Source organism: Ranitomeya variabilis, chromosome 1, assembly GCF_051348905.1.
Source record: "Ranitomeya variabilis isolate aRanVar5 chromosome 1, aRanVar5.hap1, whole genome shotgun sequence".
Lineage (NCBI taxonomy): Eukaryota > Metazoa > Chordata > Amphibia > Anura > Dendrobatidae > Ranitomeya > Ranitomeya variabilis.
Genome location: NC_135232.1, coordinates 337,931,285 through 337,955,801, shown reverse-complemented (window position 1 = coordinate 337,955,801; position 24,517 = coordinate 337,931,285). Strand labels below are relative to the sequence as shown.

The 24,517-nt window shown below is 42.7% G+C and overlaps 1 protein-coding gene across 2 annotated transcripts; it reads left to right on the top strand.

Moving 5' to 3' along the window:
• The first annotated feature begins 819 nt into the window (after positions 1–819).
• EMC9 (ER membrane protein complex subunit 9) lies at positions 820–22,142 on the top strand. 2 transcript variants are annotated; one of them, XM_077299474.1, is made up of 6 exons: positions 820–1,122; positions 4,906–5,098; positions 5,428–5,504; positions 7,100–7,169; positions 7,251–7,348; positions 20,566–22,142. In XM_077299474.1, exons 2-6 carry the CDS (start codon positions 4,910–4,912, stop codon positions 20,744–20,746), a joined length of 615 nt encoding a protein of 204 aa, XP_077155589.1. In that variant the 5' UTR covers positions 820–1,122; positions 4,906–4,909; the 3' UTR covers positions 20,747–22,142. The 2 variants fall into 2 exon arrangements, with proteins under 2 accessions (XP_077155589.1, XP_077155585.1); XM_077299470.1 differs by having other exon boundaries at positions 1,112–1,213.
• Positions 22,143–24,517: the final 2,375 nt, after the last annotated feature.

Below are 24,517 nucleotides of genomic sequence, written 5' to 3'. Positions count from 1 at the left end.
ACTTCATTATTACATGTCACTTCATTATTACATGGTACCTCATTATTACATCACTTCATTATTACATGGCACTTCATTACTACATGGCGCACCTCATTATTACATGGCACTTCATTATTATGTCACTTCACTATTACATGACACCTCATTATTACATGGCACCTCATTATTACATGTCAATTCACTATTACATGGCACCTCATTATTACATGTCACTTCATTATTACATGGTACCTCATTATTACATCACTTAATTGTTACATGGCACTTCATTACTACATGGCGCACCTCATTATTACATGGCACTTCATTATTACATGTCACTTCATTATTACATGTCACTTCATTATTACATGGTACCTCATTATTACATCACTTCATTATTACATGGCACTTCATTACTACATGGCGCACCTCATTATTACATGGCACTTCATTATTATGTCACTTCACTATTACATGACACCTCATTATTACATGGCACCTCATTATTACATGTCAATTCACTATTACATGGCACTTCACTATTACATGACACCTCATTATTACATGTCACTTTACTATTACATGGCACCTCATTATTACATAGCACCTCATTATTACATGTCACATTAGATCTGTACAATGCAGGATCCAACAGAAGGGGACAAAACGGTCAATGAAGGTTAATTTATCTTTACTAAATAAATACAAGCAGTAATAGAACACACTGAGCCCTCGGGGAGGTAGAGAGGCAGGCACTGTAAGACTTTTTGTTCGGCCCCTGAAATAACCATGTGACCTCCTCTGTCAGCAGTCTGACGCCTCCCGCACATGACTGATCACATGGTCATTACATCATCAAAGGTCCTTAAGCCAAGCAGTTACGGCCAGTGGGGTATACACCAGGGCGTCTCCATGTGATTGGTTGCCCAGTGCTTGTGTATCAGGGCGGCCGCATCCTCACTGACGGGCGCCAGCTATCCTATCCTCCTTCACATCACCGCAGTAACCGCACTGGAAGAAGCGGAAGTGACTAGAGCGCCACCAATCACAACTCAGCTTCTGGGCGTGGTTTTACATAGTCACCAATCAGAGAGCGGCGGCCGGTGAACCTGTGCTCACTGCTCCAGGAGGTGACAGGTTAGTTGTTTCCTTGAATGTTCCGGTTACGGCAAGTGTCTGCTGCAGAATTACAGAGGCGATCACCGTGTGTGTCCGCAAAGTAGCAGCAGTGAGTGCAGGAGCCAGAGCTCATGGCAGCCGTGTGCTTGTTAGAGATGGGGAGGAAGAAGAAGTCATATTATGGGTGGCAAATGCAGAGTAATAGCCGTATAGCACAATCACTAGCCACTGCCCTATGTATAGTCACATCCAGTGCTGGGTGCCAACCACCATTTCCTCTTCTTTGCTGGGGAGGGGTCCGATTTCCAAAAACATATTGAAAATTGCAGGGATAGCTTTAACATATTCTATTATGAGCAGGGACGTACATAGAATTAAAGGGGCCCTATAGCAGAAGTCCTTATTGGCCCCCTCTCCAAAAAATATTTGTCGGGGGCACAGAAGAACATATTCCACAACTTTGCAGCCCTTATAAAGTAATTTTGCCCTTATTGAAGCCCCTTACTGTTCTCACACACCAACATACCCCTTTAATGGTCTTCATAAAGTGTGATGCCAACAAATGTGGACCTCAAACACAGTAAGATATTCCTCCACAGTACCCTCCACACACAATGTGATGACCCTACAGTACCCTTCACAAATAGCCCTCCACATAGTATAATGACCCCCACAAATAGCCGTCCACATAGTATGATGGCTCCCCACAAATAGCTCTCCACATAGTATGATGGCTCCCCACAAATAGCTCTCCACATAGTATGATGGCTCCCCACAAATAGCTCTCCACATAGTATGATGGCTCCCCACAAATAGCTCTCCACATAGTATGATGGCCCCCACAAATAGCTCTCCACATAGTATGATGCCCCCCCCAAATAGCTCCACATAGTATGATGGCCCCCCCAAATAGCTCTCCACATAGTATGATGGCCCCCCACAAATAGCTCTCCACATAGTATGATGGCTCCCCACAAATAGCTCTCCACATAGTATGATGCCCCCCCCAAATAGCTCCACATAGTATGATGGCTCCCCACAAATAGCTCTCCACATAGTATGATGGCTCCCCACAAATAGCTCTCCACATAGTATGATGGCTCCCCACAAATAGCTCTCCACATAGTATGATGGCCCCCACAAATAGCTCTCCACATAGTATGATGACCCCACAAATAGCCCTCCACATAGTATGATGGCCCCCACAAATAGCCATCCACATAGTATGATGGCTCCCCACAAATAGCCCTCCACATAGTATGATGGCTCCCCACAAATAGCTCTCCACATAGTATGATGGCCCCCACAAATAGCTCTCCACATAGTATGATGACCCCACAAATAGCCCTCCACATAGTATGATGGCCCCCACAAATAGCCATCCACATAGTATGATGGCTCCCCACAAATAGCCCTCCACATAGTATGATGGCTCCCCACAAATAGCCCTCCACATAGTATGATGGCTCCCCACAAATAGCCCTCCACATAGTATGATGACCCCCACAAATAGCCCTCCACATAGTATGATGACCCCCACAAATAGCCCTCCACATAGTATGATGACCCCCACAAATAGCCCTCCACATAGTATGATGACCCCCACAAATAGCCCTCCACAGCATGATGACCCCCCACAAATAGCCCTCCACATAGTATGATGCCCCCCACAAATAGCCCTCCACATAGTATGATGACCCCCACAAATAGCCCTCCACATAGCATGATGCCAACCACAAATAGCCCTCCACATAGTATGATGGCCCCCCCACAAATAGCTCTCCACATAGTATGATGACTCCCCACAAATATCTCTCCATAGTATGATGGCCCTCCACATAGTATGATGGCCCCCACAAATAGCTCTCCACATAGTATGATGGCTCCCCACCAATAGCCCTCCACATAGTATGATGGCTCCCCACAAATAGCCCTCCACATAGTATGATAGCTCTCCACATGGTAGTATGGCCCCCACAAATATCTCTCCACATAGTATGATTGATCCCCACAAATAGCTCTCCACATAGTATGATGGCTCCCCACAAATAGCTCTCCACATAGTATGATGGCTCCCCACAAATAGCTCTCCACATAGTATGATGGCTCCCCACAAATAGCTCTCCACATAGTATGATGGCTCCCCACAAATAGCTCTCCACATAGTATGATGGCTCCCCACAAATAGCTCTCCACATAGTATGATGGCTCTCCACAAATAGCTCTCCACATAGTATGATGGCCCCCCACTAATAGCCCTCCGCATAGTATGATGGCCCCCCACTAATAGCCCTCTGCATAATATGATGCCCCATGGCGGCCTTGTGGTCTGGCGCTATTAGCTGAACGCCACTGATTATAGGGTATACTCTAACTGTTCCAATACAGGATGGTTTGTCGCTGCCCCCCAGGTCATATGGCCAATATGAATATGATATATTCGGAGTGCACACACACTTTCCTTGAGGTGTGAGGCAGGAGTGGGATCCCATTTCTAAAAAGAAATGTCCACTGCACACTCAATTAGTGAAGCATAGATGGTGAAGCTTTATTGATGAGGTACAGTAAGTACATTGATGCAAGAGAACAGCGCTGTAGTATTGTCATTAGTAGGAAATGACTCCACCACAATACTACTGTTCTCCTGTATCTGTCCAGCTGACAGGCCGTAGAATCTCACTCAACGTTTTCAATGATCTGATGAAGGTCCGTGTAGGACCAAAATGTCATTAGCTGCTTCTCTCTGATGCTGTCTTGGGTAAGTAATTATCCTTTTATTCTCTGACCCATGGACTTGCATAGCCGATTTTGATCTGAGACGTCGGATTGATATTGTACATGTTTCTGCGATTTTAAACAGAACACTCGGTCCGAGGAAAACATTGGACATGTGAACAACCCCATAGCCTATCATAGTTATGAGTGCTTTCTGTGAGGGAAAAAACGGATAGCACTCATACATGAAAAACTAATGTGTGAATGATCCTCCATTCTGAATCTTCCACTGACGGATTTATCCTCTAGAACAGTGTTTCTCAACTCCAGTCCTCAAGACCCACCAACAGGTCATGTTTTCAGGATTTCCTTCGCATTGCATAGGCGATGGAATGAATGCTTGAGCAGGTGATGAAATTATCACCTGTGCAATACTAAGGAAATCCTGAAAACATGACCTGTTGTGGGGTCTTGAGGACTGGAGTTGAGAAACACTGGTTTAGAAGAAGTGTTTACCATTGCTCTATGTAATCCCTGGGGGCCCTAGACAGAGCCGCGGGGACTCAAACATATTTTTTGAGCACGCCGAAGACACTCGGTTACCACACGTGCGTGCTCTGATAACACCTGATAACACCTTATCCGAGCACGTTCGCTCATCACTAATCATAACCTTTGCTCTAATTAAGCTTTCTGGAACAATTAACCAAAGCACTATGAATTATAAATGGAAAATTGACCTGACCTCCTGTTTCTACATAGAGCTTAGAAGGACTGTCAGTTTAATTACGGGATATCATAGAACTAAAAAAGAGAAGAATCAGCTGGGTAGAAAGGCAAAATGAGCAATTGCAAGTACACAGTGCTATATAATCTGATGATTATAGTAAGAGGAGTAACGCGCACAGTGTGTGCCTGTGCATTTTGGTTCCGCGGCCATCCACTCCCTAACGCCAGAGGGAGATAACTTACTCTTCTAATTTAAAAACCACGAACAACAGGCTGTAGGGGGCATCATAAAAATTCTCCTTCTGGAGCCCATCCTGTTTTTGCAGCAACAATGGTTCACTTTTGTATATTTTGCAGGACAATGTGTGAGGTAGAACTGAGTACACGTGTGTATGTGAAAATGATTCTCCATGCAGCCCGCTACCCACACAGCACAGTGAGCGGGGCTCTTCTGGGGCGCAGAACACCCGGCTGCCTGACATTGTGTGATTGTGTGCCGATCGGTCACCAGCTGCCACTTGCGCTCAGCCTAGAGGTGGCCCTGACACAGGTACCTGGGCTTTCTTATTGATGTCACTCTCTGTCATTGCTGTATATTGTGAAATATAGAATATTGCACAGGCCTTATACGCCCGGCGTATTGTGGATCCTTGTTATAGGATATGTAATACCTCTAATACCAATATACCAGGCAGGAGGTTTTTCTCATTATTCATAAGGTTTAATGCTTTGAAGTGCTAAATTATTCCCTACATTTTATGTCATTGTTATTGCTTGTATCCTACCGTCTCTGTCTATTCATGCCACTGTGCACTATTGTCTCTGGATTTCATCTTCTCTTTTTTTTTTTGCTTTTTATGTTGTTCTGACTTCCCACAGATAGACTCTTGGAGCGCTCTTCAAGGACTAGTTATCGCAGGGTTCTACCAAGCAAATGCCATCCTCAGAGATACTAGGTGAACAGCTCTATTTAACGTCACCATTGTCATGTCCTATATTTAATAAGAAAATGGGAAAATAAGACTGATATGCAGAGTTATTCCATATGAACTAACCTTTTACGTATGCCGTATGAGCCTAAGCTTAAAGGGAATGTGTCAGCTGGATTTCACCTCCTCCAATTATTTATAGTCACACTTAACGCTTCCAAAGCCAAGTCCAGCAATGCCTTTACATGGCCAGTCCATCCCCCCATTACTGAGAAATCAGTGTTTGAAATTATATACAAATGAGGCTGCACAGCTGAAACCTCTGTCACTCCAGCTCTATTCCCTGCCCAGCATTACCTCCTGCTTAACTGACGGCCTCTGTGCTGTGTGATGTCTGCAGATCTGATCCTGTATCTGTCACTAAAGAACCATGTAATACAGAGGGTTTCAACGTTACTGGTAGACCAAAGACTGTCAAAAAGCAACATGGCTCAACCCCCCCTTTACCACCGACCCCAAAGTAATACAGTGACATCTACGCTCCTAAACCCAAATGCACTCCTCTCTTCTATGCCCCACAGTGTGCCTATGCCATAGTTGTCCTCCACATTACTGTAGCGGGGAGAGACCACTTTACAATATACGGGCTGCTGTACACAGGAGAGGGACGAGTACTCTCCCCTGCTCACACTGACACTGCATGCAGGCGGTAAGGGGAGCTAGATCAGGCGGTGCTCCAAAGCGTGCGCTGCCAATCATCATGCAGGAGTGCAGAGCACTGAAATTGAGGGGATGGGACGGTGCAACAAAGCACTTTCATTTACATATTTTATAAAAATATTTTTTATATTAAATCTACAGTGCTAGAAGTTGCATCTAACGACCATCATTAGTCATTTAATTGCTTGTTTACAAAAGCTGACCACACTCCCAATGTGCAGTAAGCGCTCTATAACAGATAGTTCAGTGCCCATTGCTCTTGGCAGCACGTGTCCAGTTAATCTTTCAGTGTAAATTGACCTCTATTGAGAATGAGCGTTTTTAAGAACACTCACGTCACAATATTTGTGCAATCTAAACAGTCTGCCAATCACCCTAATCATTGAGTAAAATAATTTTTTGAGCTGCACAATAGATCTTTGTTCTCTGCAGAACATCATCCTGTGTAAACAGGACTCGTGCTGCCGAGAACAATGGTAGCCTGTGCACACTGAACAATCTATTACAGATCATGCAGTGCTCATCGTGTATCGCAGTCTGCCCGTGTAAACGGGCGAATAAATGGCCACAATAGGCAAATATTTACAGATTGGCAGTTGTTTAGTATCACCGATCCACCCGTGAACGGACCTTAACACAGGATGATGTGCAGCCGAGAACGATGATCTTTTGCGCAAACTCCCCGATGAGCATTTTGCTTGTTCTTCAGTCGCTTTACACTGCCAGATTGTCATGAAACGAGCGTTTCTAGGACCACTCGTTCACAGTAATCTTGTAAATGCCCCTTTAGATACCAGATACCATACTTATATAAACTTATTGTCCAGTTCTCTGTGAATAAGCTGTATATAAATTATATAAATAACACCTTCACACATTTATTCCTATGTGTGGTCTTTCAGCATCAACTCTGCCACCCTTCGCTCAGCCTCACTGATCGCTGAATACCAAGAGGATGCAGTGCTAATATTGGTAAGATAATGCGCTTAGATAACCGCTTGGCAAAGAAATACGGTACTTCCTGTATATCTTAGTGTATTTTTCTCTACGTAGATGGATAATGAGCGCCTGTCGCCCTGTCCTGGGGTCCCTCCTCTCACAGTTCTACATCGAAACAGCAACAAGCAGTGGATTCCCAAAGAAAAAACTCTGTAAGCACTTTGATCTTGTATGCATGATATAACAGAAAGCCACATTAATCTCCACAATGGTTAAAAAAAGCAAGTACTAATAACAGGGAGCCAAAAGGAGCAAGAGCAACTGTCTGAGGGATTTTAAGAAGTTTCCAATAGAGCCTGAAGCCCTTATTTTAGTGATGGCAGGAATTAGTAGCATATTACTGCAATTCTTGTTGGGGATCCAAGGGTATCGTTTCTCCTTGCGGAAAGTGACATGTCAAGCATGCCGAGATGAGGAGACTTTTAAGTCGCAATGCTCCTTTCGGAAACAGTACCCCTTGGATCCCGGTCACACAGTCAAACCAGATCTCATACTTTACACTGACGAGGTGCAATAACCCGAACACATGTCTGCAAACTGAGATTCTGGTTTGGGCTTTTACCCTAAGTCGTGTGACAAGGCTCATTAAAGAGAACCTGTCAGCAGGATTGTGCTCAATAACCTACAGACAGTGTCAGGTCAGCGCCGTTATACTGATTAAAATGAAACCTTGGTTCATGAAGTCTGTCTTGTGGTTGTTGTTTATTCTTTATTTTCAGTTTTGAGTTAATGATATGCTCGTGCTCCGGGGCGGCCTGTGTGGGTCTTCATGTGGTGCTCTGATTAGGTATTCATAATGCAGACTGCTGACAGGTCACTGATCCCACCCCCTAGTTTACATAATGACATACTGAAGAAAAAAAAAACTCTTCTGCAGGCAGGTGCCGGCCATGGCTCCTCTTCTGCAGCATAATCGCATGTTTCATGTGCAGTTAATAACTGTGCTTGATGTTTTCCTGAGGAGTGTAAAAAAAAAAAAAATGTTTTAAAATGGTGCCCACCACGCCTGCGAAGTAGCAGCTATCGGTGTATATAGATGTGATCTGATAGCTGGTACTGCACATTCGCGGGCAGAGACATCTTGCTAGAGAAGAAAAAAACAAAATTTGCTCCTCCCAAGTTGGCGCCATCCGGTAGCTTCTACTGCTCAGGCGTGGTGGACGCCATTTTAAAATGGAGTATGTACATAAATTCATTATGCAAACTAGGGGGCGGGTCACTGAGAGACCAGTAACCTGTCAGCAGGCTGTATTGTGAATAGGTAATCATCGCACATGGAGACCCCTACCCTCCCCCAAGGCCTGTCCCAAAGCACGAGTACATCAATAACTCAAAACTGAAAATAAAGATTAAACAACAACCACAAGACGGATTTTGTCAACCAAGGTATCATTTTAACCCCTTTCTGACATTGTGTGTAACAGTGTGTCGGTCTCCCTCCCTTTGATGTGGGCTCTGGCACGGAGCCCACATCTTTTCCGGCACATGTCAGCTGTTTTGAACAGCTGACGTGCCTCTAACAGCCGCAAGTGGAATTACAATCCACCCGTGGCTGTTAACTAGTTATATGCCACTGTCAATCTCTGGCAGCGGCATTTAATTCACTCTTCCGGCAAGTGTGCCGGAAATCCCGCCCATTGGTGACCTGGTCACGTGATCACGGGTCACTGTTGGGTCAGCATGACAACCAGAGGTCTCCAGCAGACCTCTATCGTTGTCACAGCTGGATTGCTATGAGCACCACCCGGTGGTCGGCACTCATAGCAAGTCAGCCTGTATTTAGCAGAGCCGATTAGGTTATGGCAGCCTTTAGTCTCCCATGGAGACTATTGAGGCATTTCAAAAGTTTAAAAAAAATAAATAAATAAATAAAGTTCAAATCACCCCCCTTTCGCCCCATTAAAAATAAAACAATAACAAAAAAAAAACCATCATGCACATATTTGGTATCACCGAGTTCAGAATCGCTTGATCAATAAAAATAAAAGAATTAACCTGATCGCTAAATGGTGTAACGAGAAAAAAAGTCAAAACGCCAGAATTACATTTTTTTGGTCACCACAACATTGCATTAAAATGCAATAACGGGTGATCAAAAGATTGTATCTGCACCAAAATGGTATCATTAAAAACGTCAGCTCGGCACGCAAAAATTAAGCCTTCACCCAACCACAGATCACGCAAAATGGAGACGCTACGGGTATCGGAAAATGGCACATTTAAAAAAAAATATATATTTTTATTTTTATCAAACTTTGGAATTTTTTTTCACCACTTAAATAAGAAATAACCTAGACATGTTTGGTGTCAATAAACTCGTAATGACCTGGGGAATCATAATGGCAGGTCAGTTTTAGCATTTAGTGAACATGGTAAAAAAAAATCCCAAAAAACAACTGTAGGATTGCACTTTTTTTTTTTTCTAATTTCACCGCACTTGGAATTTTTTTTCCCGTTTTTCGAGTACACGAAATGATAAAACCAATGTTGTTGTTCAAAACTACAACTCGTCCCGCATCAAACAAGTCCTCATAAGGCCATTTTTTTACCAAAAAATAAAAAAGTTATGGCTCTGGGAAGAAAGGGAGCAAAAAATAGAAATGCAAAACCAAAAATACCTCTGCTCATTAAGGGGTTAATCAATATAATGGCGCCAACCTAAGGCTGGTTTCATACTTGCGTTTTTATCTGCATGCGTTTTTTTAAAAAAAACGCATGTGTGAAAAAACGCATGTAAACGCGGTAAAACGCATGCGTTTTTATAGAAAAACACAAGAAAACAAGAAAAAACCAAAAAACCCTAACCCTACCCCTAACCCTAACCTGAAATACGTGGCACTGAAATACGTGGCACTGAAATACGTGGCACTGAAATACGTGGCACTGAAATATCGTGGCACTGAAATATCGTGGCACTGAAATACGTGGCACTATGACTGTCAGAAAATGTTCATTAAACTTTTAGGGGTAGGGTTAGGGTTAGGGTTTGGATCCCTTTATCACCTTGATGGTGGTGGGTGACTTTTCAGTGTGTGTTCTGGTTTTTTTCTATAAAAACGCATGCGTTTTTAACGCAAACAAACGCATGTGCTTAAAAACGCATGCGTTTACATAGACATCAATGCATTTTTTTGGCGCGAAAAAACGCATGCGTTTTTTCGCGGCAAAAAGAACGCCGCTAGAAATTACTACAGGTTGCATTTCTGCAAATGAACGTACGCGTCAAAAAACGCATGCGTTGCCGAAAACGCGTCAAAACGCATGCGAAAAAACGCATGTATTTTTAATGTTAAGTATAGGAAAAAACGCATGCGTTTTTTTGCGTTTTTTAGTGCTAAAACGCAGCTTACAAAAACGCAAGTGTGAAACCACCCTAAGACTGTCTGTAAGTTACTGTGCACAATCCTGCTGACAGGTTCCCTTTTAAGGGGTCGACACTGACTTCTAGGATTGCTACTTCCTATAGGTGGCACTAGCGTTCTAGTCCTCTTCCTCTCTGAAGAGACAATTTGCAATTCTTGTTAAGAGTTATCCAATTTAGAAAACAGAATACCTTTTGTTAGCAATCCATAATTCACAGACGAGGCCCCTGTTCAGCTCTAGAAGACCTCTTCTGTCCTGCATTACACGGGCAACAAAATGTTATTGCTTTCTACCTATTGCTACATGTTTCTTTAGTGCCACCATTAGGACATTGGACACCTACTTTTAGACTTTTCCATAAATTTCGGCTGATAAATGGGAGCCTTTGGGTGGAGGGATGAGCACTTTTGAACCGAACACTTCTAACAAAAAAAACCCAAAAGATTTGTCCAAAATGGCCGGCCCCTTTTAAGAAGATATTAAAAATGTATCACACCTGTGGGAAGAATTCAACAAGACTGGCATTTCATAAACCAGTCTTACTCAAAATCTTATGTTGAGTTTTTTTAACCCCTTAGTGACAGAGCCAATTTGGTACTTAATGATCGAGCCAATTTTTACAATTCTGACCACTGTCACTTTATGAGGTTATAACTCTGGAACGCTGTAACGGATCCCGCTGATTCTGAGACTGTTTTTTTGTGACATATTGTACTTCATGTTAGTGGTAACATTTCTTCGATATTACTTGCGATTATTTATGAAAAAAACGGAAATATGGCGAAAATTTTTAAAATTTAGCAATTTTCAAACTTCGTATTTTTATGCCCTTAAAGGAAAGGTGACGCATTTTATTTTTTGTATTAAAAATAATTGTTTATATAAACAATTATTTTTCATACAAACTTCCTTTTTTTAACTTTAACATTTTTTTTATTATTAATTTTTTTTTAAGCCACTGGGCGCCGCCATTTTGCTTTGCAGGAGTGTAAGTGAAGCTGCACGTCACTTACACTCTGCATTTACGGCAGCCCAGGGCATAGAGATCTGCGGTCGGGAGCCGACTCTATAGCTAGCATTATAAGCTGCTTTCTGCTGTGTCTGGCCACGCCCCCTGAGCCGTCCTGCACAGCAGAGGCAGGAGATCAGCGCCATCTTCCTGGAGCTCACACTGCAGCTGTGAGCTCCAGCTCCCAGGATAATCGCAGGAGCCCTGCAGCTATAGGAGGAGGAGGAGAAGACCAAGGAGGGGAGGGAGAAGAAAGGACTCAGCAGGGAGCCGTAAGTATCAGTGGGGAGGGGGAGAGGGAATCTATTCCTATCCCTTGTGGTGCTGACTCTGAGCAGTGTATCTCCTCCCATGTGTGTTACTGTCTGCTGAGCTGTGTATCTAATCCTCTCCTGTGTGATACTGACTGAGCTGTGTATCTAATCCTCTCCTGTGTGATACTGTCTGAGCTGTGTATCTAATCCTATCCTGTGATACTGTCTGCTGAGCCATGTATCTAATCCTATCCTGTGTGATACTGACTGCTGAGCCATGTATCTAATCCTTTCCTGTGTGATACTGTGCTGAGCTGTGTACCTAATCCTCTCCTGTGTGATACTGTCTGCTGAGCCATCCATCTAATCCTATCCTGTGTGATACTGTCTGCTGAGCCGTGTATCTAATCCTCTCCTGTGTGATACTGTCTGCTGAGCCATGTATCTAATCCTATCCTGTGATACTGACTGCTGAGCCATGTATCTAATCCTTTCCTGTGTGATACTGTCTGCTGAGCCATGCATCTAATCCTATCCTGTGTGATACTGTGCTGAGCCTTGTATCTAATCCTACCCTGTGTGATACTGTGCTGAGCCGTGTATCTAATCCTCTACTGTGGGATACTGTGTGCTGAGACATGTATCTAATCCTATCCTGTATGATACTGTCTGAGCCATGTATCTAATCCTATCCTGTGTGATACTGACTGCTGAGCCATGTATCTAATCCTTTCCTGTGTGATACTGTACTGAGCTGTGTATCTAATCCTCTCCTGTGTGATACTGTCTGCTGAGCCATGCATCTAATCCTATCCTGTGTGATACTGTGCTGAGCCTTGTATCTAATCCTACCCTGTGTGATACTGTGCTGAGCCGTGTATCTAATCCTCTACTGTGGGATACTGTGTGCTGAGCCATGTATCTAATCCTATCCTGTGTGATACTGACTGAGCTGTGTATCTAATCCTCTCCTGAGTGATGCCGTCTGCTGAGCCATGTATCTAATCCTATCCTATGTGATACTGTGCTGAGCCTTGTATCTAATCCTATCCTGTATGATACTGACTGAACTGTGTATCTAATCCTCTCCTATGCAGTCCTCTCCCCCGTTATGTGTGATCTATATGGCGGCGTTCTGCGAGAAGTATATGGCGGTACTATGTGATGTATATGGTGGTATTATGTGTGATCTATATGGCGATATGTGAGAACACTTGTGGTATTATGTGTGCTCTATATGGCGGTATTATGTGAGATCTATATGGCGGTATTATGTGAGATCTATATGGCGGTATTATGTGTGCTCTATATGGCGGTATTATGTGAGATCTATATGGCGGTATGCTCTATATGGCGGTATTATGTGTGCTCTATATAGCAGTATTATGTGTGCTCTATATGGCAGTATTATGTGTGCTCTATATGGCGGTATTATGTGTGCTCTATATGGCAGTATTATGTGAGATCTATATGGCGTCGTTATCTGAAAAGTATATGGCGGTACTATGTGATGTATATGGCGGTATTATGTTTGATATATATGGCGGTATTATGTGTGCTCTATATGGCAGTATTATGTGAGATCTATATGGCGTCGTTATGTGAGAAGTATATGGCGGTACTATGTGATGTATATGGCGGTATTATGTTTGATATATATGGCGGTATTATGTGTGCTCTATATGGCGGTATTATGTGAGAACACTCTGGCGTCGTTATTTGCGATGGTATTATGTGAGAACTATAGGACAGTATTATGTGTGCTCTATACGGCGGTATTATGAGTGATCTATATGGCGGTATTATGTGAGAACACTATGGAAGTATTATCTGCAGAAAGGGGACCAAATCTAGGGTGGTTCCGGTTGAGCAGCTGCACGCGGGTCTGGGGTAATAGAGGGGGCAGCATGACCTCCAGTTAGGTGCCTTCAGGGGAGGGCTGGTAAGGCAGCTGAAGAGAGGGGTCTCATGTTTATCGTTACTATATGGCTACATTTCCTTCCCAGCATCACCCCGGACTGCGCCTGTCACCTCGCTTTCACACATCGCCAGGACAGGATCTGAGGAGGGGAATGGGGTCTTTGCATGCAAAGCCTGGATCAGAACAGGCCATCAATCAGCAGAAATGTTTCCTGGATTTCTGAGGAGACGGTCCATCCATGTGTATAAAAGACAGCGCTCTATGTACAAACCCTGGCTGCTCTGCGCACCAAACAGGGTGCCCCCCATAGACCAGCACACTGCTCTCCTGAAATACTCTGTGCTGCTGTCACCCTGCTCCCTCCACCATATATCTCCCAGAATCCTTGCTGCCTGCCATCTTCGGTGACTGTCTACTTGTCAGTATAACTTTGCAGTCACCAACAAAATGGCTGCACACTGTGTTCCTGAATCCTCTCATCCCCTAGCAAACACCAGAAGGGGAGGAGAGGAGACATCACACCCATGTCAGCAGACTCCGCCAATAATTACTGCAGTGCAGTAATGTGAGCTAGTTGTACACTAGGTTTTTGTCAAATTTCATTAGCTGCTCCCCCTAGTGTTTAAAAGTGGAAATGCCAAACCTTTTAAAATTATTTTTCATATTTTACTAAATTAAAAACAAATGATAATATTTTTTAAGAAAATGTAAACATTAATTCTTTACATTTTTTCAATCGCTGTAAAAAAAATTTTTTTGATGGCACCTTCCCTTTAAATCAGAGAGATATGTCACAAAAAATAGTTAATAAGTAACATTTCCCACATGTCTACTTTACTTCAGCACAATTTTGGAAACAACATTTTTTTTTTTGTCAGGGAGTTATAAGGGTTAAAAGTTGACCAGCAATTTCTCATTTTTACAACACCATTTTTTTTTTAGGGACCACATCACATTTGAAGTCATTTTGAGGGGTCTATATGATAGAAAATAACCACGTGTGACACCATTCTTTTTTGTTTAAAAGTTTTTTATTGAAGGATGTAATATTCATGCTCACAAAATTATGCAATACAGTAGTCCATACATTAGTATACAGTTCAATATCTCATGAGCATCAAATAGTTAAAACATATGAAATTATAAACAGTGTCCATGAGAATAGTAAACTCAACAGTATCACATATTCAAAAGAAAAAATGACCTTCATTTTAACTCTATTTTTTTGTTTCAGTTTTAAACAGCAAAACAAAGATTGTAAAACAAACAATAACTTTTCATTATTGAATCTATCATAACCTACAAGTAACAATTAGTTAGTGCAATGTCACTTCTGTCACACCCTGACATGCCTATTAATCAGACCAACATTATCCCTTCATTGTAAGAACCCTCCTAGCCCACTGGCAACAATTGTTTAATGATTTGTCACTCCTGTCCCACCCCATCCCGTCCATTAGATCGAATCGGGGGGTCGCCTGCCAGCATCCTAGTAATATACCATGATGACTGCTCAAAACAAGCTATAAGATGAGTTCTCACCTCTTCAGAGAACATGTCAATAAAACTCTCCCATGTATCAAAAAAGCGGGGTACCATGCGATCGTCCCCTAGTTGCGTCTCTATCCATTCCATACGGAACACATGCTTTAGTTTATTTAAGAACATTGTCAGTGTTGGAGGTTCCGCTGTTATCCATTGTTGTAATATACATTTTTTCCCTACCATGGACACTATAGATGCCAAACGTTTGGCCCCTCTTGTAATTCTTAAAACTTCTCTAGGCCATATTCCCAAAATCGCCCACTCTGCCGTGGAGGGTATATAATTCAAGAGGTGATCTAGACAGAAACTTTTTACCTCTCCCCAAAACCTCATAATAACCGGGCAATCCCAAAATTGATGATAGAGGTCTGCCCCAGGAGCCGCACACTTCAAACAGTTAGCCGATTGAGATAGGCCCATAAGAAACGAACGATGTGGGGATATATATGTGCCATGGTACAATCTAAGCAACATTTCCCTATAAGAGGAGGCCGGTAAAGCCTTCCAAGCATAAAACATTGCCTTAAGGATATGTTCTGGGGTTAAAACTGGGAAACGAGAGAGCCATCTTGGAAGGCCTGCTTTTCGTTTAGTGTAGTCCATCTCCTTTCTCAAAAAGAGATAGAATCTAGACGTAGAGTGGGACAGTGAAGACCTATTTCGTAACATGGTATCAAATGGATTGTCCCAATCTATATCCGATAACCTCTCACCCACCTTTGTGGCATATACTTCCAGAACCGCACAATTCGCAAGGTACCCCATTGTCAAAGGAAGGTATCTCCTAGTAATTGACCAGGAGTGTGGTCCACGTGTCGAAGAGTCCAATATGCAACCCACTGTCACAACCCGATATCTGGCATCTAAGTCCTCCCTCCCCATTCTCAACCCAACATCTCGATTCCCAAATATTGGTAAGAAAAGTGAGGAATGTGCATTGAGAGAAAATCTATGTCGTAGCTTATGCCATACCCTCCATATCACCATTATTAAAGGATTATCCAACACTGAAGAGGGCAACAATTCCTTATGTGTATGTAGTAGATATAATAAGTTAGTATGAGGTATCAGATTCTGATCTACTTGAGTGTTAGTGAATATGGAAGTGTCATGAATCCAGTCTTTAAGATAACGAAGCAGCGCCGCCAGGTTGTAATCTTCCAAATTTGGAAAATTAATACCTCCATTCGATGGGCGCTGTTCCAATATGGCCATACTAATAGCATGATGCTTCCTTGCCCAGATAAAAGTGCGAAACATGCCATTTATTGCCCTCAAATCCCTAGGGGAAAACAATATTGGGAGGGATTGTATAAAATATAATATCTGTGGGATAACAATCATTTTTAACAAATATGCCCTACCCAAATATGAAAGGGTTAAATGTTGCCATCCTTCCAGTTCTTTTTTAATTTTTTGCATAAGAGGAGAAAGATTACTTCTCTGGAGATCATGAGGGTTTTTAGTTATAAGTACGCCCAGGTAGGGCAATGCCTCTTTACACCATTCAAAGGTATATAACCCTGCCCATGGTGGTTTGCGCGGAGCGCGCAAGTTAAGTGCCTTGGATTTAGTTGGGTTGATAGAGTAACCAGACATGGCCCCCAGTCTTTCCATAAGGGCTATAATTCCAGGGAGGGCCTCCTCTGGGTTAGCAATATAAAGCAAAATGTCATCTGCAAATGCCGTGAGCTTCAGACTAAGTCTCCCCACCCGTATCCCTTTAAACAATGGCAAGGACTCTAAAGCACGTATAAGAGGATCAAGGGCAAGATTAAATAGGACGGGGGAAAGTGGACAGCCCTGACGAGTACCTCTGGTTAACTCCACCCCTTCCGTTAGTTGTTGATTAACTATAATTTTGGACTTAGGTGAATTATATAATAGTCTGATCAATGCCGCAAATTTCTCACCAAATCTCTGGTTCTCAAGCACCGCATGTATCCAATGCCACTCTACACTATCAAACGCAGCCTCCGCGTCCAGACTGAGTAAGATATTAGGAGAGTTCTTGTTTCTAGCTGACACTATAGTGGCCGCAATTGCCGTGCGGATGGCAATGGTCGAATGTCTATCTCGGGTAAAACCATACTGATTCGGCGAGAGAATCTCGGGGAGAAACATCTGTATTCTATTGGCCATGATCTTTGCCAGCAGCTTATAATCCAGATTCAACAAGGATATGGGTCTGTATGATGTTATCTGTGCAGGGCTTCTACCCGGCTTTAAAATTAGGGAAGTTAATGCATAGTTAAAGGAGGTTGGGGATGCACCTCCTTCCAAATAATAATTAAGTAGGTCTTTGAGGAGGGGGTCTATGTCAGGGGATAGCAATTTGTAATATTCTACAGGTAAACCGTCCGGTCCTGGTGACTTATGGTTTGCCATTGTTTTGATAGCAGAGCGTAACTCTATTAATGTAATTGGCATCTCAAGGGTTGTACGCTGGGAGTCTGTCAATGTTGGTAACTGTAAAGAATTTAAAGAATCTGTTATAGAAGATATGTCACCTCCCCGTGTAGAATAAAGGGCCGTGTAGTGGGTATGAACAGCCTGCAGTATATCTTCACTTTTAGTCAGATGAGTCCCTGAAATAGGGTCCACTAGAAGCGGGATTTTCTGTCTGGGGCTTTTTGGATTTGCCAGTCTAGCCAGTAAGGTTCCTATTTTGTGACACCATTCTTAAAAAACTGCACCCCTCAAGGTGCTCAAAACCACATTCAAGAAGTTTATTAACCCTTTATGTGCTTCACAGGAACTGAAACCATGTGGAAGGAAAAAATGAACATTTAACTTTTTTTTGCAAACATTATACTTCAGAACCATTTTTTTTTTTATTTTCACAAGTGTAAAAACAGAAATTTAACCATAAATTTTGTTGTGCAATTTCTCCTGAATACGCCGATACCTCATATGTGGGGGTAAACCACTGTTTGGGCGCACCGCAGAGCTTGGAAGAGAAGGAGTGCCGTTTAACTTTTTCAATGCAGAATTGGCTGGAATTGAGATCGGACGCCATGTCGCGTTTGGAGAGCCCCTGATGTGCCTAAACAGTGGAAACCCCCCACAAGTGACACCATTTTGGAAACTAGACCCATTAAGGAACTTATCTAGATGTGTGGTGAGCACTTTAAACCCCCAGGTGCTTCACAGAAGTTTATAACGTAGAGCCGTGAAAATAAAAAAATCACTTTTTTCTACAAAAATGATCTTTTTGCCCCCAAATTTTTATTTTCATAAGGGTAACAGGAGAAATTAGACCACAAAAGTTGTTGTGCAATTTGTCCTGAGTACGTCGATACCCCATATGTGGGGGTAAACCACTGTTTGGGCGCACAGCAGAGCTTGGAAGAGAAGGAGTGCCGTTTGACTTTTTCAATGCAGAATTGGCTGGAATTGAGATCGGATGCCAAGTCGCATTTGGAGAGCCCCTGATGTGCCTAAACAGTTGAAACCCCCCACAAGTGACACCATTTTGGAAACTAGACCCATTAAGGAACTTATCTAGATGTGTGGTGAGCACTTTGAACCCCCAAGTGCTTCACAGAAATTTATAAAGTAGAGTCGTGAAAATAAAAAATCCTTTTTTTTTTCCTCAAAAATTATTTTTTAGCCTGCAATTTTTTATTTTCTCAAGGGTAACAGGATACATTGGACCCCAAAATTTGTTGACCAGTTTGTCCTGAGTATGCTGATACCCCATATGTGGGGGGGGCACTGTTTGGGCACACATCGGGGCTCGGAAGGGAATGGAATGCAGACTTTGATGGGATGGTCTGCGGGCGTCATGTTGCATTTGCAGAGCTCCTGATGTACCTAAACAGTAGAAACCCCCCACAAGTGACCCCATTTTGGAAACTAGACCCCCCCAAAGAGCTTATCTAGATGTGTGGTGAGCACTATGAACCCCCAACTGCTTCACAGAAGTTTATAATGTAGAGCGATCAAAATTAACAAAATCATATTTTTTCCACAAAAATGATCTTTTCACCCCTAAATTTTTACTTTCACAAGGGTAACAAGAGAAATTGGACCCCAAAAGTTGTTGTCCAATTTGTCCTGAGTACACTGATACCCCATGTGTGGGGGGGGACCACTGTTTGGGTGCACGGCAGAGCTCGGAAGGAAAGGAGCGCCGTTTTGGATTTCAAACTTTGATAGAATGGTCTGCGGGCGTTATGTTGCGTTTGCAGAGCCCCTGATGTACCTAAACAGTAGAAACCCCCCACAAGTGACCCCATTTTGGAAACTAGACCCCCCAAGGAACTTATCTAGATATGTCGTGAGAACTTTGAATGCCCAAGTGCTTCACAGAAGTTTATAATGCAGAGTCGTGAAAATAAAAAATATATTTTTTTCCACAAAAAGATTTTTTAGCCCCCAAGTTTTTATTTTCACAAGGGTAACAGGAGAAATTGGACCCCAAAAGTTGTTGTCCAATTTATCCCAAGTACGCTGATGCCCCATATGTGGGGGTAAACCACTGGGCGCACGGCAGAGCTCAGAAGGATAATCCTAATCACAACCCTAATGATAATCACAACCCTAACCCCAAAACAACCCTAACCATAACCCTAATCAAAACCCTAAATCCAACACACCCCTAATCCTAATCTGAACCCTAATCCCAATACAGCCCTAATCCCAACCCTAACCTTAACCCTAATCCCAAACATAACCCTAATGCCAACCCTAACCCTAATCCAAACCCTAACCCTAATCGCAACTCTAGCCCTAACTTTAGCTCCAACCCTACCCCTAGCTTTAGCCCAACCCATCGGGAGCCACAAGGAGCACCGGGGGAGACAGGTGAGTATCGGGGGCGATCGGGGACCCCATTTCTCTGTCCTCTGATGTGCGATCACATCGGAGGACAGAGAAATTAAATGGGAAATCGCGGTTTGTTTGTTTTTTTCTGCGACTGCCGGTAAACGGTTAATTACCGGCGATCTCAACCCGGGGGTCGTTAAAAAAAACCCCGAATCATGTTCTCTGGGGTCTCGGCTACCCCCGGCAACCGAGACTCCAGAGAACATCCGACTCTGGGGGGTGCTATTCACTTTTTCCACAGCGCCGTTAATTAACGGCGCTGTGGTTTAAGTACCCTTAACTGCCGCTGTTAATAGGCGTATCGGCGGTCGTTAAGGGGTTAAACTTGCGTGAGTTCTGTATTTTATATGCCAGGAAGGTAGCATAAATGTTTAGATGAATTGCCCCCTAAATGTATTGCAGCATACCCTCCTGTAGTATTTACTGTACTTTATCCTATCTTTATAGAGTCATGTGGGGTCATTGGGAAGAAACTCAGCGTATCACAAGGCACCTTCTTCATGCTAAAGCTTACCAGCGACTTGTTGACTTTGACACTCACCTTGAAGATCTTAGATCTGACTGGACCAATGAAGAGCTGAATGTGGAAATAACCCGTCTAGCTTCTGTAGCAAATGGAAACACATGAACTCTGAAAGCAACTGTTGAAGGATAAGGACTATGCTATACTCAATATTATACAAAATATTATAGTTGTAAGTATGTTCCTATATACATTGTATGAACAAAAGTATTGGGATGTCTACAAGAGCATTTATGACATTCCATTATAGGCATTCATATGGAGTTGGTTCCCCCATTGCAGCTTTAACAGCTCCCACTCTTCTGTGAAGACTTTGTCCAAGATGTTAGAGTGAGTCTGAGGGAATCTGTGCCTTATCAGCCAGAAGAACGTTTTTGAGGTCAGACACTAATGTAGGATGAGAGGACCTGGCTCACAATATCCGTTCTACTTCATCCCAAATGTGTTCAATGAGGTTTAAGTCAGAGTTTTGTGTTGCCAGTGAAGTTCTTCCACCCCAAATTCTCCCACGCAAACCTTTATGGACCTTGAATTGTAAACTGGTGCTTTGTCATGCTGGAACATTAAAGGGCCTTCTCCAAAGTGTTCCCACAAAATTGGAAGCATACAATTGTCCAGTATTCTGAAATATTAAGATTTCCCTTCACTCGAAGGAGCCAAAGCCAATCCCTCAAAATTAACCCCCAGGTCATTATTCTCCACCAAACTTTACAGTTGGAACAATATAATCAGGTAACATTGTTATCATATTCACCAAAATCAAAAATGCATGCTTTACTGCACTTCATCCAAGACATGGCATTGTGGTTAGTAAGTTAAGGCTTGCATGCACATGCAACTGCCCAACCATGGAAACACACATCAGGAAGCTACCCAGGCAGTTTTTTGTTCTCATATTACCAGTGGTGGCTTGGAAATTTAGAGGTTAATGACTCGGCCGAGTTTGGTCAAATTTTAGGTCCTACTTGCCTCAGCAGTCTTGACTGTACTCTGTAACTGTACGTGGTCTGTCAGTTTATTGCTGAGTTTCTGTGGTTCCTAAACACTTTCATTTTTCAGTAATATCACTCACAATTGATTGAGGAAGAAGCTTCTCAAACCGACTTGTTGAAATGACATCCTATTATAGGACCACGTTCAAATTCAGTAGTCTCTTCCGATCAACACATTCTTTCACAAATGTTGAAGTTAGATGACATGGCTAGCGGCTGGATATTATTCTCCTGTGGCAATTGAACCGAATGAAAAACCTGAATTGCGGTGTGTCCCAAAACTATTGTTCATAACAATATATTCAATACTGTGCAAAGGTTTCAAGCAGCTGTGGAAAAAAAAAACTGCAAAGTAAAAATGCTTTAAAAACTAGAAGTGTTAATAGTTTATTTTTATCAATTAACCCCTTCACCCCCCAAGGTGGTTTACACATTAATGGCCAGGCCAATTTTTACAATTCTGACCACTGTCACTTTATGAGGTAATAAATCTGGAACGCTTGAACAGAGCCCACTGATTCTGAGATGTTTTTTAATGACATATTGCATTTCACGATAGTGGTAAAATCTCTTCAATATGACTTGCGTTTTTGTGAAAAAAAACCTGAAATTTTGCAACAAATTTTTTTTTTAGGGACCACCTCATATTTCAAGTGACTTTGAGGGACCTATATGACAGAAAATACCCAAAAGTGCATCCCTCAAGGTGCTCAAGACCACATTCAAGAAGTTTATTTACCTTTTGGGTGTGTCACAGGATTTTTTTGGAATGTGTTAAAAAAAACAAAACAAAAAAAAAACAGAATTAGACTTATCGGTAATTCGGTTTCTAATAACCCACCACGAAAGCACAACGGAAGATGTAACCCCTTCCTAATAGGGACAGGAAACACAAAAGGAGATCAAATAGCTCCTCCCTTCAGTGTTATTATAAAGGACCACAACAGTATAAATACTTCAAATTATATTTTATTATCCTTATTTGAATAATGCAAAAATAATAAGCAAGGAGAAGGAATTACCTGTGCTGTCATGGTGGGTTATTAGAAACCAAATTACCGGTAAGTCTAATTCTATTTTCTCTAATAACCCCGCACGACAGCACACCGGACGAATAACCAAGAGTAATGTCAGGAAGGGACAATAGCCTGGAGGACCTTTCTCCAAAAGACTACATCTTTAACAGATATTTAAATCTAGTCTGTAATGTATGGAGAACGTATGGACCAAAGACCAGGTAACAGCTCTGCAAATCTGCTTGATGGAAGCGCTGGCTTTCTCAGCCTAGGAGACCAATACCGGTCTAGTAGCGTGAGCCGTGAACTTATCCGGAGGCAGAAGGCCCTGGATCTGGTATACCTCAGCAATCTCTCTCTTGATCCAATTGGCAATTGTGGGTTTGGAAGTTTTCTTCCCTTTTATTCTGGCCCTGAAGATGGATAAACAGATTCTGGTCTTTTTTATACTACTTGGTTTCCTGTAGATAGTGAAGGACTATTCTCTGTATGTCCACTGATTTGGCTTTTATCCTAAGTCATATTGCACGACTCGTTAAAGGGTTGATTGTGACTTGTAGGATCGCTACATCCAACAGGTGGCGCTATAGAGTTTAAGTCCTCTTTTTCTCAAAAGAGGCAATTTGAATATTTAAATGTCCAGAGTGTGGAATTCCTTTTCTTTGTCATGTTGGATCGTGTCAAAAGGAGGGAAGGGTATTTGTTGACACCTGTGAAATTCCGAGACCACCTTAGGTAGAAATGATGAGTCTAACCAAAGGATAAGTCAGTCCTCCAAGACCCTCAGGAATGGCTCCGTTAAGGCTATGTGCACACGTTGCGGATTTTGATGCGGATCGGCAGCGTTTTTGGATGTGCGGAATTGCATCAAATCTGCAGTGTAGTGCACAAGCAATGTTAGTCAATGGGAAATTGAGAATTGGTGTTCACATGCTGCGGAAAAAAAATGCAGATTTGCAGCGTTTTATTTTCTGCAGCATGTAAATTTTTTTTGCTGATCTGCAGTGTTTCTGCACCCGTTGACTTCCATTGATTCAGTCAAATCCGCAGCAAAACCGCAGGTTTAAAAAGATCTGCGGAGTTGTGTGCGAGAAACGCTGCAGATCGGGAGGAGGAAGAGTGTGTGGGTGGAGACTACGTGTGTGTCTGTGTGTGGGTGTCTGTGTGTGTGTGTCTGCATTTGCCCCTGTGTGTGGATCTGTGTAGCCGGGCATCGGCTGATAGGACTACTGCTCCCATCCAGCTATGAATGCTGTCACATATGACAGTGACAGCATTACCGATGATGGGACAGTAGTTCCATCAGACGATGCCTGTGTTCAATAGTAAAAAAAAAACAAAAACATACAACATACAGTACATACTCGCCAAACACCTAGTCCCCGATGCCCTCGTTCACCTGTAATAAAAAATAATAAACCAACAGTATACTCCCTGTTCTGCCATAATCTATTTAATAACGAGTGTCCCACGACTGTCTACTGTGTAGAACAGTGACATTGGGAGATGTCACTGTTCTACAAGGCCCTCTGGCATGCACTGAGCGGAGTTAATCCTCCGCAGTATCCCTCTGCCGCCGGGAGAGAGGTCACTTGAGTTCATGCTGTCACCGGCAACACTAGCGTGAGAAAATTCTCACGCAGCGTTGCCATAAAGTGAGAGCCTGAACTCCGGTAACCTCTTCAGTGATGCACTGCAGGAGCCATTATCTCCTGTCAGTGTGTCACTGGAGGCCCTGTAGAGCGGTCACATCTCCTGATGTGACAGCTCTATAGGGGAGATCGTCGTGAGACAATTGTTATTAAATGGACTACATCTGAACAGGGAGTACCGTATTTTTGGACTATAAGATGCACTGGACCAAAAGA

Coding starts and splice junctions, on each gene's coding strand:
- EMC9 (XM_077299474.1), top strand. CDS start 4,910: ATGTGTGAGGTAGAACTGAGTACACGTGTGTATGTGAAAATGATTCTC. Junction 5,505..7,099: donor GCCATCCTCAGAGATACTAG/GTGAACAGCTCT, acceptor GTGGTCTTTCAG/CATCAACTCTGCCACCCTTC. Junction 7,170..7,250: donor AGGATGCAGTGCTAATATTG/GTAAGATAATGC, acceptor TTCTCTACGTAG/ATGGATAATGAGCGCCTGTC.